The sequence below is a fragment of the Sphaeramia orbicularis genome, chromosome 22 (genome assembly GCF_902148855.1).
Source record: "Sphaeramia orbicularis chromosome 22, fSphaOr1.1, whole genome shotgun sequence".
Taxonomy (NCBI): Eukaryota; Metazoa; Chordata; class Actinopteri; order Kurtiformes; family Apogonidae; genus Sphaeramia; species Sphaeramia orbicularis.
This window is the reverse complement of record NC_043978.1, coordinates 36,069,331-36,086,677: the sequence shown is the minus strand read 5'-3', so window position 1 is coordinate 36,086,677 and position 17,347 is coordinate 36,069,331. Positions and strand designations below refer to the sequence as shown.

At 41.4% G+C, this 17,347-nt stretch overlaps 1 protein-coding gene across 3 annotated transcripts in view; it reads left to right on the top strand.

The window, feature by feature from the left end:
* The window catches only part of LOC115413802 (AT-rich interactive domain-containing protein 1B-like), a 228,568-nt gene that overhangs the window by 22,086 nt on the left and 189,135 nt on the right, over positions 1 to 17,347 (top strand). For all 3 annotated transcript variants that reach the window (XM_030126899.1, XM_030126898.1, XM_030126900.1), the window contains exon 2: positions 8,259 to 8,462. In XM_030126899.1, coding sequence (XP_029982759.1) covers positions 8,259 to 8,462 — 204 coding nt within the window. The remainder of the gene's footprint in view (positions 1 to 8,258; positions 8,463 to 17,347) is intronic.

Here is a 17,347-nt window from a genome sequence, read left to right as displayed (position 1 = left end):
AGTTATAGACCGCACCCCCACGTATATACAGGGTGGGGAAGCAAAATTTACAATATTTTGAGGCAGGGATTGAAAGACAGTGTATGACCAATTAATTTATTGAAAGTCATGAGAATTTATTTGCCACAAGAAAATGTACATAATAGAAAATGTTTTTATTCTATGTGTCCTCCTTCTTTCTCAATAACTGCCTTCACACGCTTCCTGAAACTTGCGCAAGTGTTCCTCAAATATTCGGGTGACAACTTCTCCCATTCTTCTTTAATAGTATCTTCCAGACTTTCTCATAATAGTTTTGCTCATAGTCATTCTCTTCTTTCCATTATAAACAGTCTTTATGGACACTCCAACTATTTTTGAAATCTCCTTTGGTGTGACGAGTGCATTCAGCAAATCACACACTCTTTGACGTTTGCTTTCCTGATTACTCATATGGGCAAAAGTTTCTGAAAAGGTATGGATAATAGTGTTAGGTATGATTTTGACATCAATATATGTTTGGTTTCAAAACAATTGATGTAGTGCCTACTGAGAAAAAACAACTAAATGTTCATTGTAAATTTTGCTTCCCCACCCTGTATACCAACAGATTGACAAGATACTGAATTTTATAAAGGGTCTACAGTGTTTATCCTTTCATGGGGCCCATAATTGATAGCAGCGCCCCTGCATATCCACATACGCACATACGCTGTTCGTTACCGATAAAACTCAGAATATGTTTTCCAACTAACCTGCAGCATTCCGTTGCACACCCGAACATGGTCTCACCTCACATCTACAGGCCCCTCTCCATGTCACTCTATGGCGGTCGAGCGCAAGGGGGAAAAAAATCATATGAAAATCAATTTTTTTCTAATTAACTTTGTAAATTTCCCGCTGAGCTATCAGACGTGGGGGCCTTGTGTGTCGTGCCGAGTCCGATAATGAAATCAATTTGGTTCAAATTGTTTCAGGTGACTTTTAATGAGTATCTAATATCCGCCTGAGGAAGGAAGGTCAGGGTGTCTGTTTGTTATTTGTATTTTTGTTTTTTGTTTTTTAAGTGATGGATCACCCGCAGGAGAAATATGGATGGTTCCACCCTAGAGGACTGGGCAGCATTCCAAAACAAACTGCCGGAATGTAAATCCTTGTTTTTAGTGGGGAGCCTCTTTAACTGCACCACTGGTGTGACCTAGTTGCTTTTTATAGATATGTTACATTTACTTTTTATTAATTCTTTGATGTAAAAGCCATATATTTTTGGGGATATTCCACCTGTGTTTTAGCAGCACCAAACAAAATCAAGCCACAAAAAAGTGGGTAAAGAAGTGTGTGTGTGTGTGTGTGGGGTGGGTGGGTGTATTGTGCTGTTGCTTTAGGTAGAGCTTTCACATTCATAATTTACTGTGCTCCCTCTTCTTCAGTGGCCAGCCTCCCAGCCTGAAGAGCTCGTTAAGCTTTGCCTTACAGGGAAGACTAATGGATGGCAGAGAAAGCCCCCTCAGGACCCTTTAGCATCGTTTCTGTTGGTCTGCTCGCTTAGTATTCACTTATGTATTTTCACCCTACTCTGAGCACAGTATCATGAATAACCATTGCTAATTCATAAACACACTTGGTGATATGGGGCCTCGTTCATAATTATCTAAGCTGTAGAAAAGCAGTTCCTCTCCAATACCATTCCATTAGCAAAGGTGGTGATTTCCTTGAATAAGAGGAGAATCTAGCTTGCATATTTAATGGCGGCATTTCAGACATGAGAAGCAAATGGACAGGGTGTATTCTGTGTTTGTGGCAGACAGAGTTAATGTCATTTTCCTCCCCTCCTGCCCCCTTTCTCTCTCTTTTATTTCGGTTGCGTAACGACATCTCTATGGGGTTCTGCGGGCTGGGGAAGTTTGAGAGGAGCACATTCCTCTCGTTCCACCACGGCCCTTAGATGAAATGGGCTTTTTCAGCAGGCCCTCCTCTGTCCCAGGGTCGCGACAGGCAAGAAGCACACAGCACTGAGAGCGGAAAAAGCCTGGGAACTAAGCGCTGGCTCCTCTACATCAGAAAATAGGCAAAGCAGCCTTGCTAGAGGTGCCTGTATTTCCTGAAAGCATTTAATTTGCATTGGTTTCAAAGCAATGGTTGTACCTAGCAGCTTTTCAATAGATTTTCTACCCAGTGAGAAACTTTTTAAAGGGAAGACACTGCTGGTTTGTAGCAAAGAAGATTTAAAAACACATGCTCAGCACATGTAAAACCAGCGATGCCTTAGAAGAGAAGATAGTGTGGAATTTTTATCTTTGACCAGACATAAAAAGCTCCACAAAATATCCATGTACAGAGTCTAGTTATAGCAAATAGCTCATTGCTGTAAGGCTGGTATTTTTATTCACAAAGCTGTGCTGCTCCTTGTTATACAGTAAAAATCCAAATGAGCTCAGTTTGGAAAACTGCTTTCTGGCAGGATATCTGACTGGCAATTTGGGGGACCATGCTCTCCCACACATGTTTGCTTTGCAATGTTTGCAGACGATTGCATTTTATTTGTTTTCATTCTCTAATGGTGTGTCACAGGCATGTCAGCCACATCTCGTTTTGTCATTCAGGGGTTTTTTCTTCTTCTTTTTTTTGTCCCTGCCGCTTCTTTAGCTCTCAGTCTCAGTGAAGGAAAAGGGCTCTGGCGACCCCACGACCTCAATCTCACTTGAGACAGATGAAGCCGCCTCTCTTCTTCTCCTCCTCCCTCCTCCTTGCTCCCCCTTCCTCCTTCAGCCCCCTCCTCTTTTCTCTTAATGACGTCTTTGTGTCGGCCGTGATGAACCAAACGCTCTGCAACTTTTGCTGATGCACATGGGAGGGGGTTTAGACGGGGTGTGAGTGTGAGTTTGTGCGTGGTGTAAATATTGGTGTCAAACGCACAGGGCACACCGATCAACAGCTCCAGGACGACGCCGAGGAGAGACCAATTATGTGTATTGCACCATACACAAAAGCATGCTGGTTGGCCGCATTACAGCAGCCTCTTATCTGGCTTCTCTCCGTCCGCCTTCCTTTCTATCTCAGCTGTTCTCCCAGCATCATTGCCAAACACAGTGAATGTATACGTTTCCCCTTGTCTCCTCTATAGCTGTCATTCCCCACACCTCTTTGTCCTCAGATAATTTCATGCGTCTCATTGCTAGCCAGCCTTCATGCCTAGCTGCCTGTGCCATCCAGGCATATTGGGCTGAGGAAAGGCAATTTGGCTCTACCCAGCTCCCTATGGACCAGTCCTACTCTTCACACTGTCATTCGTTACGAGACTTTTTACTAACAAGGCGCGTGCTGAGATGCAGGATGAGATTTTGTTTCAAGATATAATTCACTGAATTGGGTCTTCTCAGCCATGCTGCAGTCACATGGGAACACCATCACCCATGTAGCCTTCCTACTTGACCACAGGACGGTGTCACAAATGTACAATAAGCTCTTTGTTAGATGGAATAAATCTCTGGAACAGATCTGTCAATGCAGATACAGTGTGCAGTTATTAACTTGTTTGATTCCTGTATTGTTACTGAGGGGTGAGCTATTCCTCATGGAGGACGGACAGGGAGGAGTTAACAGCGCGCTGCTCCTCTCCTCTCCGCTTGATGACATCAGTATTGTCTCTGCATCCATGAAATTAATTTTTCTAATCTTAGTCAGCAGGAGCGGGGGAATTTGCACACATTAATATGGAACTCGATCTGTACTCGCCCACTGCTGCAGTCTCTCTTCTCCTCTTTCTCCCTCCCCCTCTCGTCCTCTCCCATCTTTTCTCTTTTCACCCTTTTTTCTGTTTTGTTTTTTTTTTTTTTTCTTTTTGAAACAGTAGGCCCAAATGCACAGGGTTTCAAGCCTGAAATACAGAGCTTTGTTCTGGAGGCCGAGGCATCGCTGGGCCCCGCAGTGTAATAGGAATTGGAGAGTGCTCTGCTGCATGGTATAAATAAATAACATAAAAGACAAGGCTGATTGTCCCAGCAGACCAGCAGCTCTGGCTGCAGCATGTTGATTCTCCAGAGACAGACGCGGCACAGAGGATAAAGAGGATCCGTTGACAATAATTATCCTTATTTGTTTCTCCTCACAAATACACACAGGCTAAAATGGTTTCATTACACAGGAATAAAAGCTGGCATACTGCAGCAGTCCTTCCAAGAAAAAGAAGATAATCAATACCAAAAAGGCATCTTGGGGCTAATTTTCATACACAATCAGTTTTGATGCGCCTTTTTAAGGTGATGTTTAGAATGCTTTTCACACGGCACTAATTTGCGCCATGTGAGTGCCAAATAGGTCTTTACACCTAATAGCTGAAAAAATGTTCATTGCACACACAAGACTCTAGGGTATCACTGTACAGGTCTGCTTCACTGGAACACTACATGTAGTTGAGTGTACATGAAACGCTTGTCCCAGACAGTAATAGACCACCAGCATGTGTGAGGGGTCATGTTAGTTGACTGAATTGCACAAACATTTTCTAAAGTAACTGTCGCTCAATAAAGTATCTTTCAGCCAATAAAGATGCTATGAAGTATCACCATTTAAGTATTGGTTGTATGGAGACCACTTTGCTGTTAGATTGCCAGATCATAAAAAGCAGGGGGTTTTAGAGGAAACACTGCGGGGCTAAAGGCTGGCATGTGAAGAGCAGTAGCAACACTGTTTTCATTGTATTACTGCTTCACCTGCAAAGTGTGTCCAGTCTGTCACTGTTCCCTCGGTGTGTTTGTGTGGACAGTAAATAACTGAAATGAAGGGCTGATGCAGACAGGTGATGATTTGGCCATCTACTGTGAAGGGCAACGTTTGCAATAGCCAAAGGGACATGTGTCTAAACCAGTGTGTTATTGTGTGTGTCAATCCTGCTGCAGCACATTCAGTTGCAACGGTGTATAAATTCACACATTTAGGAAAAAAAAAAAATCTGCATCCAAAATGGAATCGGAATAATAACCATTTACCAGTATTGTTTTATGTTTTCTTGATCCAACTGTGTGTCTCATAATCCACATTTCTGAGCCTTTTGTGTCGAGCATTTTGTCTCTTTCTGATTAACAACTTAGCACATTAAAGCAAGGAGTAAAATCATTTTTGCAACATAAAAATGCTGTCGATTGAGCTCAGAAAAGCAATTTAGCAGGTTTCACCCCACAGTAATTTCACCCATGTTCTGTTTTAATGGCTTTGTTTTGTTAAAAAAGAAAAAAAAAAAAAAAAAAGCTCACGAGAGTCAGAACGCTAGAGAGGAGTTCATAAATTGAATTTTAAATTTAGCAGTTGAATTACTATTGTCTCCCCCTGCCTCCTCCCCCTGCTCCATTGAATGGCATGCCCAGATGAACAAAAGTGAAAAACACATTTGAAGAAATAAAAAACAATATCTGTGTATTCCCACTAGTTTTTTATCTGCTGTCCCTCCTGGCACAAACACGATTCACTTCGTGTCATATTCATAATTTTTTTCCTAAGTACAGCCATTTCTCCGAGGAGAGAGAAAAAAATAATGTTTCAATTTGTCAAGAATTGTTGTCGTTTTTTTATGCCTAGTGGTGTGAGGGAAATGGTGGGCATATCTCTAGGAAAAGGCTGCAGTGGGCTGAAATCTCATTTAATGGAACTTGTCATGAGAGCAGATATGAGACTGCGTTTGGGGAGGCGCAGAATACTTTTTTTTCCCTCCGTGGACAGGTGTGGATAATGCCATGTGTGGAAGATGGACCAGTGTATCTGATAGCTCTATATAATTTTATTGAGGCAGTTTTATTTCAGGTTTGCTCTCAAGTGTGTTTGAGAGCGCCAGATAGATCAACAACGAGAGCCATCGCAAGATTCAGCTAATACATAAGTGTGTGTGTGTGTGTTTAATCGAGCATCCACTTCTCCAATCCCAAAACCCTGAAGTTGTTTTCCATGTCCAGTGCCTTTCTAAGTGCGGCAGTTAACGTTTTTTTGCAGGCATGTGTGTACACTTGGCAGCCATGTGAGGGGATTTACTTGTGTTGCGCTCAGCATTTTTGGCAAACGGAGGACCTCTTGAGATGAATTGGTGAACTGGATGGAGTTGGGGAGGGGGTGTGTGTCCCATATCATGGGTGGCACAGTGCCCTGGATTTTCAGAAACTCGAGTGCGTAACCCTTTTACTGCAGATATGGTATATAAGTGGTGTGTCTGCCTGCCTGCGTGTGTGTGTGCGTGTGTGTGTGTGTGCGTGCATTTAGCCAAAGTGCCATTAGTGCTACAGAGCAAATATATGACCCATGTCAATTTCAGCACATTAATGTACATCTAAAACCAATATTTTCTTTGATGCTTTACATAGTCCAGATGTACTTAAACACTCAATTTATTTTAGTTCTGTTCTGAATTATGAAATAATAGGCAAAGGCAAATTATATAATGATTCAAGGCACAAGCTGGACTTGATTTTCTTAAATTTCATCCATCAGTATTCTCCTATCAGACACATTTATAAGAGGTTTTACTCCACAATGGCTAATGGTTGTTCCTTAATGTGCTTTACTGTAAAGCTGGCAATCATTTTGTCAGATTAGACATCCTGTGGTTTAGTATATATTTAGGAACCACACTGCTCCACGCACCACGGCAAGTGATCGCTTATGAGTGGGTGCATGCACTAAGAAGGGCAAAATAAAGTGCATGTGGTCGGACTGTGAACATGCACTTGTACACAGATGGCACGAAGACATTATCGTCTCTTTTTCAGGATTAGACTCTTGAAATCCTGCGGACCTTTACAGGATAACCCCCTTTCACCCGGTCACCTCCATGCTGTGAAATAACTTTTAGTCTCCTGAGAGCACTCATCTCTCTGGTTTTCTTTCTTCATCTCTTCTCACCACCCAAACACTCACTCTCTTTCCACTGCACTCTGTGAAATAGTCCAAACTACTCCACACACATGCCTCAGTAGACAAAACCACTTTAAAGCCAGAGCGCCGTAACCGTCCACACGTAACTTGCTGAATAAAGTGCTCCCATCCCCTGACATGTCTTCTTGATATTAGCCTGGCAATATGAGGCAGCGGCAATTTCTCCTCTACACTAGACGAGGTGATATTGAGTTGGGGAGAAGAGAGGGAACTGAGGAGGGAGCTGGTGGTGGTGGTGGTGGAGGAGGAGGAGGAGGAGGAGGAGGGCGAAAGTTAGTCAGAGATGAGAGAGTAGAAGTGAAAGTGTGTGTGTAAAAGACGGTGGGAACAAAATGTCATAAATCACTCATGATCCTACACGGTGGAGACAAAAGGGAGAGAGCAAGAGCGGAGACAAGGAAGATAGAAGAACCTCACATTATCAGCCCGACAGACAGACAAACACGGCGCTACGGGTGACAGATTAGCATTAGCTCACTGTACTATACCGGAATTTTCCAAGGGCTCACTGAGACCCCAAACAACCCCTAAAAAGGCTCTGAAATACTTACAGTGGAATAAATCGCCCTTGACACCTTTGCTTTCTTGTATTTGTTTTTTTTTTTTTTGTACGTATAAGAAGCAAGCTCCTAAGGTATAGCTTTACTTTGACTGCTTCACTGCCCTGCATTGCCTCCTGGGATTTCCAACTTAAAATATCTTGCCACAGTTGAAATGGAAAAAGTCTGGATCCCTGCCATGCACCTTCTCACTCGGAGCCAGACTTTTCAGCCTTTAACTGTTATAATATTTTAAGGTATAAAAGCACAAAGTCAAATCTAATAATCAATATTACTGCCAATTTGCTGTAAGCAACAACTTAGCGAGTGAATGCCGTGTAGTGATTATTGGCATCAGTGGGTTGTGGTTGTGGGAACAAGGCCATAGAGTTTTTATTGCTATTGCTTCCCATCGCTTTAAACAACATTTACAACACTTTTAAAACCCTTTCAGACATTAAAACAAAGATACAAGCTTTAGGTTTTAATTAAATCATTTTATTTTGGCTCTCCTCCAGCTAAAGTTTGCTTGCGATTGCGGCCAATAAACATCTTTGCTTATTTAATTCCATTTGTAGTTCATTTATGACCTGTAGACATTAATTTAAGGCTTCTACTCACTGTGCAATTATATAATAAATCAGTGGTGGCTGTGGTTTAGAGTGTGTGCACTAAATGGACTTCTGTCAGGGGTTCCAGCTTGGCAGATGGTGGATGGATTCATTTGAATGCCTGAACTAATCACAACTCTCCATCACAAACAAATGGGAGATATTATAGAAATGTTGTTGATAAATACTTAATCCCTCTCTTCCTCCACAGGTGTCCTCCATGGACTTCATGGCTATGAAGCGCTCGCAGCTGTACGGCATGGCCAACAATCCGTACTCGGCCCAACAACAACCAGGGGGCGGGCCTTATCCCCCTAGCCAGCCATACACGTCGCCTCCCCCACACCGGTATCCAATGAGCATGCAGGGGCGAGGGCAAATGGGCATGGGCGGGATGCAGTATCCTCAACAACAGGTATGTCAACAAAAAGCGACACAGTGCCACTCTGTCTCAGTGTGATTTGTAAATGAGTCAGCCCCCTCTGCAGTGCCGTTGTAGATATTGTAGCTGGTATTATAAACGATATTGCGGTGGGACATTCGCTTCTCGTTGTGAACATTCTCCAGCGATTTTCCCCTGAAGGCTTGGCATGTTCAATTTGAGACGGAGCCTAAAATACCAGGCAGCACATCTCACACCCTGGCATGTGGTAGTGTCACTCCTGTTCATCACTCAGCTCCCCTCAGACTCCCAATGGAGCGGGATGGGTTTGATGCTGTGCTTGTGTGTGCATTGGTGGTATGTGTGGTATGTGAATATGCATGTTAGTGCCTTTATATTGGCTTGGCAGTGCACTTGTATGCTTGATTATATATTTCTATATGCCTCTGCATGCATATAAGCGCGTGCATGTCCTGCCTGCTTGCTTGTTTGATTTCTTTTTTCCACATCTTGCTTTCATGTCTTTTTTTTGTGTGTGTGTGAAGGAATGCTCTCTGTGTAGTAAACATAGACACAGCACAGCCGACCCACGTCACAGTCGCTCTATGCAACACAATAGGCCTGTGTTGGAGACAATAGTGCTTCTGTCTGTATTATTGAGTCTTAAGTAAATCCCATTTGGACTGGAAGGGTGTGTGTGTACGTTGAAAGAGGGGGGAGATAGTGAGAAAGTATTTATATGTATTAATGGTGTGTACTCTATTTGTGTGTCTGCATGCATTGGCGTGTGTGTCCTGTGTTTATACCCGGCAGAAAACAGACTTCTGTGCGTGTGTCTGTCCGGATGACAATCTCGTTCCGTCAGCGTAGTCTGTGGTGAAACAGCAGTACTGAGCGCCACAGCAAGCAAGGAAGGAGCACAATGTCCCCTGCTGTCACTGCCTGCTATATTTAGGCAGCCTGGTCTGTTGGTCTAGACTTGGACACCTCTCACTGGGGTGAGCGAGCTTCCACACATAGCAAGACCACAGAGAGAGAGAGACAGATGGACTGACAGACGGACTTTCTGAATTGTCCAAAAATATTGTACAAATACATGTCAGTCTAATAGCTTCAAAACCTGGTGTATAATTCTCTTGTATTTACACATAATTGTAAGTGTATTCTTGTGAAGCACTTTGTGACCTTGCTCTGTGAAAAGTGCTCAGACATAAGATGTATTTGTAAAAGAAAACATCTGCTGAAAATGGAAGAGACTAAACCCAATAGACAAAATGAAAAGCTCCAATTTAGCTGAATGGAGGATCCAGAATTCTTTGAGCCTGATCAATGGAAGACCAGTACATTGTTGATGATGTGCATGATTTTTTTTTATATGTAGTCAATTATAATAATAATTGTAATGGCATAAATTATAGTAGTTTATACTTAATATTAGTAGAAACTAGCAAATATAGATTGTTCTCATTTTTCTCAATGGTTACGGTAGAGAATCTTTGTCTTAGACCAATCTAACAATTACATAATCAGCGGTGTGTTTACCATGATCATATTGCAAAATAATTACCTCCATGAAAACACTGGGATCAAACTGAAATGGCATATTTTCATGACTATTTTCCATCATGTGAGGTGTAACTGACCTCTTTTTAATGACATCATCTTGTTGTGCCTTTTTCTGCTATGGTTGAATCAAAGGACTCAGTTGACTGACAACTGAAACTCTATATTTTGTTCCACTGCAACAGAATTTCCTTGCAATATCGTTATTTTTCCACCATTATGGACTGAAAGCGGTTCTCAAAAAGCACCACAGTTTCATCTTTTTCCCCTAATCTCTGTGTCCACAGTCTTTACTTCTTCCGAACAAACTATATTGATAAGAAGTGAAACTTAATTTTTGTTCGGTGGCTACATAAGAGTTATATCTCTGCCATTTTTGACCTCACCTCTTTCATCTCTTTGCTTTTATACTTTTTGATTTAATGGCACTTGGAACCTGTTATCTTAAGGTGCTTGACTTCTAATATTGTTTAATGTTTCTCCTCTTAATAATGCATTATTAAACTACTATTAATAGATTTATACTATAATAATGGCATTAAATTAAAAAAAGCCAATTAGATCATTAATTGCAATTATCTATATGACAATCAGCTGTCATGATCGTGACAGGCCTGTCGTAGACTTTGTCACCCTGGCCGCAGGTCTAATCCACATCGGGTGTCAACAGATTCCCAGGTCTAGCATTACTGAGCCTGCGGAGGGGTTTTACAAAATGAAAAACACACAACTGAGCACAAGCAGAGAGCAAATGTAAAGAAATGTTTTGCATAGAGACTAATATTAGTGCCTTATGACGTACAGTCACTCACACACAAAAAATACATCCCTGGTACTGTTGTGTGATGAAATCCTCCGGCGTAATACATAGGGGAGGCTGAGCGTTGGGGTAGCAATCACAGCATAGCGCTATGGAACGTAATTAGTTCAAATAGAATTAGTTGTTCACTCTGGCTATAGCCATGGGAACTGCGCTTCTAAAGTTTCTAATTATCTGGCTCTGGCTTTAAAAGCAGCACCACCGCATTGCCTATCTGCAGCCGGTGAAATCTAGCTCACAGTAATGAGTTTGGAGGAGGAGGTTTAATTCCATGCTCTCAGATGAGCGTAATGAGCCTCACCTACAGAAAAGCGGTCAGGGGTCTGATCAGGGAGGAGAAGGGAGGGCTAAAAAAAATGAATGTTCCAGATGTGGACGGCAAAATATACTGGCTATATAAAGTCCTAAAGTGACTGTTAATTACTTATCAAAAGATGCACCAAACACTATAAAGATGGACATAATTGCAGCTGTTTTTAAGGGAGGAGAAATTAGCATCCTCTCCTGTTTTTCATACCATTAGATTCATACAACACTGTCCCAGGATCAGCTGCAGAGAAATCTCACTGTCTTCACTGCAACCGCATCAGCTAGGGGATTTTGGGTGATGTAAGACGCGGCACACACGATCCCCCATGATGCATCTCGCTTCGGGGCTGAGACCTCAGCTTGTCACAGTCAAGCATGCTGGGATGTTGCCAGGCAACGTGACGTCAACAAAGATATGCGTGTATGTCTATCTCTGTGAATTCCCTGGGACTGAGCGTGTGTGTGTTGCGGGTTAGCAGAGACACAAACGGTCCTCTTTTATTATGATTCAATCCTGCTAAAATGAATTAATTCAATATATGAATTAAATGAACAGTTTAGGCCTTTACGAGACTGTCTCTGTTTTCTACGCATGCACAATCTTGCGCAGTCACATGCCTGCCCAGACAGTATTTCCAGTATAACCGTCACTGTGTTAACTACACATGCACTTGCTCGCATACACATGCTCTGACACATTCTTGATACCACAGCTCACTACCAATTAAGTACTCTGCTCATGGCCTCCTTTCCTTAATCCAGTCATCGGAGGCAAGTACAGACACCAGTCTGATTGTTGATGTCTGAGAGAAGAAGCAGACCTCTCCTACCAGCCTCCAGCAAATAAGGCCAGAACTTGCATTAGGTGTAGTTAGCATCACGCTACGTCGGCACGCATGAGTGTGAGAGACAGTTTGTGTGTGTCAGAGAGGGTGAGAGACATAGTGTGCATGTGAAGGTGTTTAAGTGTGTGCATGATGGGAGCCAGGACAAACATATCAGAAGAGGAAGACGAGGAAGTGGGAGAAGGATACGGGTGTCTTGAGGATGACAGGCCACGCGAGAGTAGCGTCTGTGTGGGAAAGGAATGAAGTTGAAAGTGAAAAAAAAAGAAAAAAAAATCAGCACCGCCAATTCTGAGCGTAATTTCCTGTGATGTCAAAGTTGGCAGACGGAGAGGAAAAGGAATTTGAAGGAAACATTAGTGTTTGATGTGAAAAGAGGGGAGGGGTGACAGAGTGGGAGAAAGCACAGGAGGAAAAAAAAAAAGATATCCTGGGAAATGAAAGACACAGAGAGAGACAGGAAAAAAAAAGGATGGAGTGAGTGTGTACATGTGTGTGTTTGTGTGTGGTGGTGGGTGAATGTGTCAACGAGTCAGGCAGAAACCATTACCAGTGTTGGCTGTTTGTTCCTTACACACTGGGCCAACTTAATAGAAGCCAAGCATTTAAAGTCAAGTGAAAATGTGGTTGACCTGCCGCCTGTTCAGTCCATACAAACCCCCACAACCTCACCACAAGCTCCCTGTTGGTACTGTATACCTATTATAAAGTGCTCTTTTTTTTTTTTAAAGATACTTTTATAGATCCTCTATTTTCAGTAATTGTCATTTGGGAAAGAAAATAGATGGAAGCACAAAAAAAAAAAAAAAAAAAAAAAAAAAAAAAAAATATATATATATATATATATATATATATATATATATATATATATATATATATATATATATATATATATGTTTAAAAACCCACGTGGGTAGTTATTTTAAATGGACAAAAGATGTGTACATTATAGATGAAATAAGAATAAATTATAGCAAAATGACTGTTCTTTTTGTTATTATTGACTTGACTTCAGTGTGTCAAAATAATTCAATGCAGTAAGATGTTTTTTGAAATTCAATGTAGTTTCATGGAGTACTTAAAATACTATTTGACAGCAGTCATTATAAATATATTTATCTCTTGTATTATATTAACTGAATCACAGGAAATACTGATAATAATTTCAGATTTATTTTTCTTGCCAGCTGTCTTAAACTATCAATGATGTCTTTTTCATTATGTCATATTAGAATGAGCAAAATGTGTGTTATGTACTTGCTGAAAATGTTAATGTTGCTCAAATTAGATGTGAGTTCTAAAGGGGCTTGGTTTAATGCAGGTGTTTAAAAGTCAGTCAGTTTAATCTAAACAGTGTGAGCGTTAATAGATCTGTATCACACATGGTCCTGTTGACTCACCATAGTAGTTCAAATGAGCAGCAGAGGAGTGTCTGTGATAGGAAATGTGTGTCAGTTAACCTATGTTTGCACAGTTTCTAACTCCAAGCTACAAAATGAGTAAATGAAACACTAGATTAAAAAAATGCATAAGGTGAGGCAGTTAATGAAGCATGTACAGCCCATAAAGCAAAATTGCAAGGGACACGTTGCCTTTAGTGAGTCTATTGATCACATTTGATGTACAGTGTGTTGTCTCATCTTAGGCAACAGGGGACAGATCATCTTTGGTTAATTGGAGACAAAGAAATAATGTCCACACTTCATCTGACACTATGTAATATTCTTCTGGGACGGGGGTAAAAGCTCTCTGGGCTGTTGGACTAGTTTGTTTTACTTTCAATTAATTGGATGGTGGTAATCACAGGATGTACTAACAGAGCCTTTGCAAAATAGAGTTGGGGAGTCCATGTATTAGTGTTCAAATGACACATTTTCTGTAAAAAAGTCCAGCAAAGAGATTGACCAAGTATATTTTATCACCTTGTCTTTAAACAAAATTCAGTTGTCATAGATTGTATTAGTTACACTTGTGTCAAATATCATATGTTCTCTGTTCTAGTGATTATTACTGATATTATTGATTAAGAGCCTCTTTAAACATGGATTACCAGGTAAATCTTCGCTGGTGTTGCTGATCTCAAAGATGATTACATCTTGAATGTGTGTATTCATTATAGACTCTAGGTTGTGTTTTCTACTTTTACCAGTTAAGACATAAAATGCTAAGAAATAAATCTTAAGAGGTTTATTTATGAACGTGTGTAAATATACTAGTATTTATACAGTCGCAAAATACCGATTGGGCTTTTAAGTTTCCATTAAAACAAAAAGCTGTAAAAATCCTTGTCTGTCCAAACATCATCTTGCGGGCTATCGACTTTCTGGAGTTAGATGGGTAATTTACGACATCGATTGAGCCTGGACGAGAGGGGGGTGGAGTGTGGGGGGGGGGGGGGGGGGGGGGCTCTCACCGGTGGGGAGAGTGAGGGCCACTTGGAAGCACTTAGGGGCCCCGGGTGCTGGGGTTGTCTCTGGGGTTAATGCAGCCTGCGCTGCTGGCTCTGACGGATGGCTGGGAAGCCCCAATAAATCAGCTCCTCTGCCAGGAAAGATGGAGGGCGAGGAGGAGGGGCCGAGGTACAAAGGGGACCACTCCAGCATTGTCACGCCCCTCCCTTTTTGAAAGGCTCTTGAAGCATCGGAGGCATGGTGATCAAAGTACACATCTCCTTCATGCAGATACGCACACACACACACACACACACACACACACAAAACACACTCCTTCTTACTTTTCTCTCCTCCACTCATGCCAACCCATGGGGCCCTGGGCATTTTCACCTCACAGTTAAAAAGCACATTAGGACAGAGGGAAGAAAGGGAAGGGGGGGCAAAAGAGGAGAGAGAAAAAGGATTGAAAGAAAGAAGGACAACGATGTGGAAAGGCTGATTAATTAAGGGTTCCTCTCTGGCTACAGAATAGATGAAGTTTCAGGATCAATTAATTAGCAAGCTAGCCTACGCACGTCAATGGCTCTAATAGCCTGCTCTCATTTGTAACTTTTATTACCCCGCTGCCGTGGAGTGACTCTCAGCCAATCAGATGCACATGGAGACGATGCTACATGGCTATTAACTGGGAGGGGGTAGAGCGAACCCCCTTTCCTGCTTTCAATTACATCAATGTACAGATCTAACATAAGGGAAGGTAACAACATACACAATGGAACATCTGTCCAAGCCTTCCATACACATAGTCTGGGATAGTTGTGATATACAGTATATAATATGCCATGAAGTGGTGGATTATACTTTTTCATGTGAGCCATTAGTTAAATTACAAACCCAGCTGTCTCTTATTTCTTGCTATTGCATTAGCTGTATGAGCTGCCAGCGCCATCATTCTCGCTCAGGCAGGTGAAGTGATGTTGGAATTTAATATAATTTAGTGCTGAATGCAGACAAGCGGTGTAAAACGTCACAAATGGTGTGTTTTTGAAAGATCCGGGCCTGGCGCTCGGTGTCTGCGGCACGCTATATGTGCCTATTGATAAGATAAAAGAGCAGACAGATGAAAGTGGAGCGAAACGGAGGGAGTGAGGAAAGAAAGGGATGCTTTACGTCTTTGCAGAGTTACAAGGGGATTAGTGGCTGCTCTAATTGGCTCACCGAGAATTCATCTCAGTTTTCATCCAGATTAGAGATAGATTTTTACACAGGTCAAGTCTGCGCAGGCATCACAGTACCTCGGCTTCATTTGTGGAGTGTAGAAGCGAAGAGACGTGACACACCATCAACATTTGAAAACAGATCTGAGAAGGCAGAGATTGGTACGATCAAGGTGTTACCTGATTTCAGCCTCTTTGTATCGCTCACATCTATCCAGCTTTTGTTTGATTGGTATAAATAAAGAGGGGCCCAGTTATAGAGACTATAGAGTCCTACTTCAAAGTACTTCTCTACCTTATTGAATTTAATATAAGTTGGACTTTTTTGAAGGTAGGAGATAAATGAGTAAGTCTCTTTTTAAGTTTCCTTTAAATAAAATACTGCAAATATAACAGTGTCAGGAGAATCACTATTATCAGCGTGTCAGTGCTGTGTAACAACCTCTTGGCTGTAGTTAGGGTTATATTCAGGGCACAGAGACAAACAGAGTGACTGAATATTTAAGTGTAAAAATAAAATTATTAAATTCAGGCCAGTGCAGATGATGTAACTTTCAGGTCAATAAATAAGGTGGTGTTTAAGTTCTGTTGTTGGGTGGTTGACTGGGATGTATGGATGCTTTTGTGGTTATGTTTGTTATGTTGCACCAGGCTGTCCACATAGCTGGAAATAAGTGAGTATATAATTTGATTTGCATGAGTCATTTTGCCTTCCACCCTATAAAGGTCAGAGGTGACAGATGCTCGTGCATGAACAGTTCAGCCTGGATTAAATGTACAGTAGTGCTTTATACTGAGGTGCACACATTCATCATTAAACGTTCCCTTTGTAGGTTTTGCGCTTGCTCGTGCGTTTTTGTGAAATTTCTGTGGGAATCTGTGTTATGCAGGGAGCATTTCTAAGCAAACAGGATCTAATGTTGCACAGTGTTGCAACAGTAGAGGAGTAAAGAACGGCATTGAAGAACCTGAAAACAGACGTAAGATCAGACACCACTGCCTCTATGTAGAAATGCCTGTTCTCATGGGTGTAGACCATCCAGACTGTTGTTAGCTTAGCAGTGGAGATGAGTAATGTCAACAAATGACTGGCTCCCAACACAGAAACAGATTTCAGCACCTTTAACTAGTTGTTTATTAGCACACATGTTAGTAGCAAAAGGGCTTTATGTTAGATATTATAAATTCTTACTTGTGCTTATTAAGAGAGGAACTCAGGAAAGTGTTGTACATGAATCATGACCTTAATTTGCTTTCCTTGGTCTGTGCCTTACAAATAAATCTGTAATAGTAACAATTATATGAACTAACAGTAATCATTTTATTTGTTATATTAGTTTGTTCATCCTTTTAAGCACTAACTAATGCATTATTAATTCCTGCATTATCATATTTATAACCACTAGTTCAATAACTAATTATGTTCCCTCAATACCCTCTCAGAAACTGCTTAAAAAATTAAGTACATGCATATTAAATACAATCTTCTGCCACTTTTTTTTTTTTTTTTGGCATTTCCACTGCATTAGAGCAAAGACCAATGGGTACGGTTTCTAGTAGAATGTTTACACTGAGTGGTACAGTTTGGGTTGGTACAGTATGCTATTTTGTGTGTTTCCATTGAAATACAATATCTTAGTAACCCTCTGTTGGTGGCCCACAGGAAAATGGTATGTGCAGATGGGGCGGAGTCAGACTGGCATCACCCAGGACAATCTGTTGATTGGGTAACAGAAAAATGTCACTCCTTGCTGCTGGATGTCCTCCATTG